The 6,705-nt window shown below is 44.5% G+C and overlaps 1 protein-coding gene across 1 annotated transcript; it reads right to left on the bottom strand.

Moving 5' to 3' along the window:
* Positions 1-418: 418 nt before the first annotated feature.
* LOC147085195 (ferritin heavy chain, oocyte isoform-like) lies at positions 419-3,436 on the bottom strand. The gene is made up of 4 exons (XM_085979090.1): positions 3,301-3,436; positions 2,432-2,578; positions 1,545-1,670; positions 419-710 (listed from the first exon to the last, which is right to left on the bottom strand). Exons 1-4 carry the CDS (start codon positions 3,400-3,402, stop codon positions 564-566), a joined length of 522 nt encoding a protein of 173 aa, XP_085835216.1. The 5' UTR covers positions 3,403-3,436; the 3' UTR covers positions 419-563.
* Positions 3,437-6,705: the final 3,269 nt, after the last annotated feature.

Below are 6,705 nucleotides of genomic sequence, written 5' to 3'. Positions count from 1 at the left end.
GCGTGACTTGTGCCATCAGTCAAATGTAAAGACAGCTCAATAGCAGATCATTCCCCCACCTTTACAGGTAAAAGTCTGAAGCAAGACACCAGGCATGTACTCTCCCTTCTCCTGACTGAAGAGTCACTACTGTCAGCACTAATTCAACCCCCTTCACCCTTCCCCATTTCTTTGTTTTAAACCACCACAGCTTAATGACTGTTTGCTGGCAGATGTTATAAAAAACCCTTTTCAGCAGGAACTGTTACCGAGAGCTCAGAAAACCATTAGAATCCTCTCCAGTGATGATTTGAAGATGTGGGCACAGCCATCCTGGGAGTGACTTCTGTATTTTGAACTTGGATCATATTACACAGCTGTGTATTGTGCAGTGGGATCTTAACCAGATCAGCTATTTAATTAAACAAAGACAAACCAGTTCAATGATGAATAACCTTTATTTCCATGTACTGTGACAGTTAGATGAGAAAACTGGGAAATAATGACAACCAAAGTATTCACCACCAGAAGTTGGTCACACTTCATTTGCAACCTGTATAGAACTAATGGTTCAAGAATCCCATTCAACTCAGGCTGTGCTTGTCAAACAGGTACTCTCCCATGCCATTCTCAGGGGCTCCCAGTCTCTTCAAGTTGGTGATGTGATCTCCAAGCTTCTTGATCATCTTCACTTGCTCATCCAAGTAGTGGGTCTCCAGGAAGTCACACAACTGAAAGTGAAAAACAAAGCACAATTAGCTCAGAGGAGACATCATCAAAGGCCTTCTGAGCTTCACCGCCCATGGAGATGGTCCTTTATCTTCTACTGGATGGGGTAACTGGTACAAGTGCTGCAGAGAAATAGGTGGATTGGACGTCAGATTAGATTTACTCCAGGAGTAATGCATTTACCAATTTAAAATTGGAAAGCAGAACCCCCTTCAGTTACAACTTCTCCTTTGCTGTCCCAATTTCAATCTGCTTTATGCACTGGCCTCATCTCAGGGAGATCCTGATGTTGAAGTCTTTTGTGAAAGATCATCAGAAACCTATTGGGCATGGAGATATTGCTAAAGATCAGTGATCAGATTAAGCTCCCCAGATAGCCTTCAACTCACCCAAAACATGGCAAGTGTCAGCCATGGCTTACTGGTACCACTGCCACTCAGAAGGCCCTGGGTTGTCCCATTTCAGAGAATTGAGTGAAAACCAACACTTCACTGCAGTACTGAGGGAGAGCTGCAATGTCAGAGGTATTGTCTTTTGGATAAAACAGTACACAAGGTCTTGTCTGCCCACATGGTACTATTTCAAAGAAAACAAACTGGAATGTCAGTGTCCTGGCCAATATTTATCACTAACCAACTTAATAAAACAGACTATCTGGTGATTTCTCTCATTTCTGCAGCAGGATCTTGGTGTGCAGATTGACTGCCATGTTGCAAACATTACAATAATGACACTTCAAGAAGTACTGAATTGGCTGTAGTGTTTTTGGACACCGACGACAAGGAAGGCACTGTAGATATGCAAATCTTTCTTTAAATGAGACATTAGGAACTTACATGAGGGTCAGTGTTCCCAGTGGAGAGTTGGTGTAGATCCAACAGACTCTGGTTGACATCCTTCTCCAGCTGCAGAGCTCTCTGCATCACCACTAGGCCATTGCTCCACTCATCCTGCTCTGGTTTCTGAGAGTTTGTAGGGGTGGGGTATAGAGTAACATTGGAAGAAATTAGTTAACAGACTTGAACATTTCAGGAGTTAGTCAGATCACAACTCAATGTCATTCTTGATATTCTAAGCCAGGATTTTAACCAGACAGTTCATCAAGAATTCTCTTTGGAATGAGTTATTTGACTTGAAATCACAGCACTATAGGCTCTAAAGTGAGATCACCTAAAATGGAGCACAATATTCCAAATGAGGTCTATCTAGCAGTAATTGCAGTAACACTTCCTTGCTTTCTATTCTATGCCAGAACATGAAGCCCACCTTTCAATCAGCCTTTTGTCTCTGCAAGCTAGCTTCTAAATGACATCTGTACTGGGACACACCCCAAATCCCTACACTCTTACATCTGATGTGAACATCAACCACTTCCTTCCAGTCAACCCCCTAGCCAGTCTCCAATTTTGCCCTGGAGCTCACTATAGACCCTAGCTCAGCAGATCACTATTTGCACATTTAGATCATATGCACTAGTCACCATCCAGTGGTCTATTTTATACCAACTGCCTCCTACTCCACCCAGTTTTATTGGGGTCACAAGGTTGCTTCTAATGCACTTCCAATTTCTGCCAGCAATCTCCTGCCTTCTGAAAATCCATGCATACAACAATCATTGAGCCTCCTCTTGGAACAACTTCCATGACTCAGATAATCTAGTATGAGGTAACTAGCCTACTTTTCACAAAACCATGGCAATTCTTCAAAGTTTGCTGAATCTAACCTTGACATCCTCCAGGACAACACGCCCCCCACGCATATTCTGGAATTTCAGCAGTTTCTCAGCATGCTCACGTTCCTCATGTGACTGCTCCTTGAAGAACTCGGCAAAGTGACGCAGGGCAACATCATCCCGGTCAAAGTAATACGACTGCAGGTAGAGAGAAAAATGGAAAAGAGACAATTGAAATCTAGATCTGATCCATGGCCAACTCAAATGGTAGCAACACCAATACTTTCCAAATCCTTTTTGAATATGTTGGAAGCTCCTCATTGAAGTAGCTCAACAGAATAGGAGGTTATGTTACTAGAAAATATTAGCGAGCTTTAATGCTTTTTGGAATAAAGCTCTCAACTACACTTGGTCAAAATATCTGTGGTATCTTCTTTTGTTCCCAGATGAAAGTCTAAAAGCAGAGAAGGAAAAGAGCCAAATCTTTAAAATTAAATAGTTTAACACCATCCTCAGGTGAGAAAGACTAACAGGATTCACTCAATTAGAGGGGGATAAAAACTGGCCAGAACCAGCCAATGTTTCACTAACTAGTCACCCAATTCAATCTAATTGTTGCCATCCAAGTTGGAAGTTGACTAGTTTTAGTGAATCTTCAAGATGAACCCTCCATTACAAACTTGATGAAACCCTGGAGTTAGTTTCAAATATAAACACATCAGAATAGGACAGAGCTATTGCAGAGCAGGAAAGAGTCCTTCTGCAAGATCACTGTCTTAAGAGCATTCACTGGATTAAGACTGGGGAGGGCTATAGAGAGACCCTCGAAAGCCCATTCATTGACCTAGAGAAATTCTACCTGCTTAGAATAAAATAACAGCCTTAATTTTGAAATAGGACCCCAAAAATACAAAACTCACCATGGAGAGATAAACATAGGAGGAATAGAGCTCCATGTTGATCTGCTTGTTGACAGCATCCTCACAGTCCTTGTGATAGTTCTGACGCACTTGGGAGGCCATCTTAACTCTTCCTGTTGCAAAGCACTGAGCTCAAACTCCACTGTAGTAACAACCTAACCTCTACCCTCACAAGCTCCTGCATTTCAACAGGGTCTGGCATGATCAATGATGATTGACAATCCCTGTGAGCCAGTCAGGATCTTCCATCAATCCAGGCACCAATTAACAAAGGAGAGGGGGCGGTGTGTGATACCCAGAGCCAATCAGAGCTTTGGAATACAGAGGTTTGGATGATTATTCTGTGATGTCATTGCTGTTGGTTTCTTTGACTTTCCTCAAACTGAATTTGAAAGCGTCTGTAGGGGGTTTCTCTTGCTCTTTCTGGTCTCCTGCCAGGCTTCGTGCAATAATTACCCTTGAGTGGTTCGACCCACTCCCCCCTACGGTTCTAGACCTTGGACTTAGGTGCAGAGAACAGTAGTGCAGAGAAAGAACTCAATAGACCAGGTTGAATAGCACGAAATGGATGCTTTTATTTTTAAACAGTTTGAAGCATTACAAAATACATATCATAGGCACAGATTAAAGTTACTACAATCATGCACAAATTTATGAACTTGACTCTATGGAAATGGGGAACACACGGCACATCGAAAAAGGGGAAACACATTACGATTTCCCTTAACTCCCTCCCCTATACCTAAACTAAGTTTCGACCTGGGGAACTTGGGATCATGCTCACCACTCTCGAAATCGCGAGAAAGGGGGGTTCGCAGCCTTTTTGGCACCGCTTTCCGTCGTCACGTGGATTTGGAAACTTCTGGCGCAGTCGATATTCTCTCCTCCCTCGAGGCGGTGGGGTAGACCCAGCCTCGATGAGCGCTCGTTAAGGTTGAGATCCACCAAGTCAATTTGGGTTCATGGAGCAGACCCAGATGCAGGCTATGCACTTGGGAGAATCTTGTGGCATCGATCGCCGGTTCTCCAGAGGGTTTCTTCTCCGTCGGCCTGGGTCGTCGATGATCTCCCGACCCCAGTACCCGGGCCACCCTCGTCGTCTTCTCGTCGTGGCCGAGCCTTGTTTGGCTGAACACCGACCACGTTGTCCTTTTACCGAAACCGTCCGTCTTTAAAAAGACGAAAACGTTTTCATCGATCTGCCGAAGTGGAAGAGGCGCCGATCCGGGCACCGTCCGCCCTTCGTTCGTTCCTCGTAGAAGAAAGTTCTTGAAGAAAATGGAAGCCTGAAGTCGCCCAACAAGAAAGCCGTGGCAGTGAAGAAGAAGTTGTTCAAGTAACCCGGAGTCCGAAGTTATTTAGCTGGACTTTCAATCCATAGTTATACTCTTTTGGGACAGTCTTATCTCCCGCCAAATCATAGTCCTGTCTTTGTATTAATTTTGGCGGGCAGAAATCTCTGCAGGGGCGCTTTGTCTTGTAACGGAGCCGGTGATAACTTAAACTGGCCTTCCTGGCCGATAATGTCTTTCAATGTCTTTTGCATTGTCACCGTGGCTCGGTTCGCATATTGATCGGTCCGGACATTTTCCTTGATGGCTGCTAAACGGTTTTTCCTTTGTACGATAAATGGGTATAAGTGTTTTTACATTGTCCGCCCATATCTTGATGGGCCCCATCCTGTACTTATAATCCATTGAATATGTATGCTGTTGCTCTGAGTTTCGGTTCCCAGAGATTGGCTTTCGTGGGCTCACTGTCTTCAATCCACAAGCCTGTCTGGCTTGCAGTAACAGAAATAAAATGGTTCATAAACTGATCACGGGGCCTGGCGGCCATTTTGTATGCCCTTTTATCAAAGGTTTTTCTGTGCAAGCTTACTTTGGTCAATAAACAGTCTTAATTTTATCCAGTTTTCTTGCGTGATTTTTGCTGAAAATTGCGAATCTTACAGGCCCCCCTGTGATACTGATAGCTTGCTTAAAGTATCAATAATCCTTGATGAGCAAATTTTCCCTGATTCCCCACATCCAAACATTCCTGGCACTTAACTATCTATGCCCCTCACGACACATGCAGTTCCCATTTCCGGAGAAAAATGAAAATTACCTCATGCACATTTGGAATCATAGACAGCAAATCTTAAACTATAACACCTTCACCTGTCAGATGGGCAGGGGTTGATACCCTTTTGCGCCATCTGCATGCATCTTTTATTAATCCAAAAAAACTTAAGAACAACTAATAACATGACAATACTTATTTCCTTATAACCCAAAACAATCAAAAAAAAAAAAAAAATTTTTTTAAATGGTGGGACGCTTAATCTTATACTAGCAGCTTAGAGTGGGATATCTGCTTCCCCCATCTGCACATAGCGTTCTCTCCATTCTCCTGTGTTCTCGTGCCTCTGGAGGCGTTTGCCTCTTTTGCAATGCACGAAGAGCAAAAATATCACAATCAAAACCTGACATACTACTAGGATATGGGATGCTATTCTAATCCAGGCGGGGACCTCTATGTTGGTGAACAAGTCCCACCATGGTGGGATGGTTATATCCAATATGTCTTTTCCTATCTCTAAAGTCTTCTGCTCCAGTGTATAGAAATGTTTCTGCGAAACTATAACGGCTTTTAAAACCTTGGTGAGGTGTTCGGGAAGAGGGGGAATGACATAACCAAAATGCGCGACAAATCGTTGTAAGTCTGTGAAATTCTCTTTGATAGTGATGTGTACAGTGGAGGGCGCAGGAATGGGAACAATTCGTTGTTGTGCCACTTGAACCTCGGCCCTGGGTTTGAAACAGAAACTGCTATCACCGACCGAACACCACTCGTGTTGTCCATATCGGTACTGAGGCGCTGCAGTGGTGACGCAGTATGTCCCACCCCCGATATATGCTACCTGTGGGGGCACATGGTCCTCTGCCATTGCCTCCATGGTGCAATTCACCGGCTTCGCGCTAGCGGTTCTGAACCCGCACTGTGGTTTCAAAAAGGCATTCAAGTGCTGGGGACACAGGATGATGTGTGCTCCCCGGCTCCGACATCCCGAGAGGTCGGTGCCTGTCATCGTACGCTCCCATCTGATGACGTAAGGCGGGACCACTGCGTAACGAATGTGTGCGCCCCCCTGAATGACTCCAATGTTCTCTACTCTGTATACCGGGGCGGGCTTTGCTGCGGGACCCAACACCGGCATTCTTACTACTATTCCCATAATAGTGTGATTCGAATGTCCGCAGTCCACTGGAACTGGGTATGCTTCTGCGGCTAGTCTGAGCTGGCACGGGCTTAATGCATTCTCAAAAGGGTGGAGCGCTTGCAAGTGCTTGTTGCTGATCCAGGACGGGACCAAACCCTGTTTTAAATCCTCAAGATTACTGCGGCCCTCGCCCAATAACC

Source organism: Somniosus microcephalus, unplaced genomic scaffold, assembly GCF_052327205.1.
Source record: "Somniosus microcephalus isolate GS21.2 unplaced genomic scaffold, FLI_Smic_1.0 unresolved_chr8, whole genome shotgun sequence".
Classification (NCBI taxonomy): domain Eukaryota; kingdom Metazoa; phylum Chordata; class Chondrichthyes; order Squaliformes; family Somniosidae; genus Somniosus; species Somniosus microcephalus.
Note: the sequence above shows the minus strand (reverse complement) of the source record. Positions and strands in the feature narration are given on the sequence as shown.

Coding starts and splice junctions, on each gene's coding strand:
- LOC147085195 (XM_085979090.1), bottom strand. CDS start 3,402: ATGGCCTCCCAAGTGCGTCAGAACTATCACAAGGACTGTGAGGATGCT. Junction 2,579..3,300: donor CCTATGTTTATCTCTCCATG/GTGAGTTTTGTA, acceptor CTCTACCTGCAG/TCGTATTACTTTGACCGGGA. Junction 711..1,544: donor CTGGGAACACTGACCCTCAT/GTAAGTTCCTAA, acceptor TTTCACTTTCAG/TTGTGTGACTTCCTGGAGAC.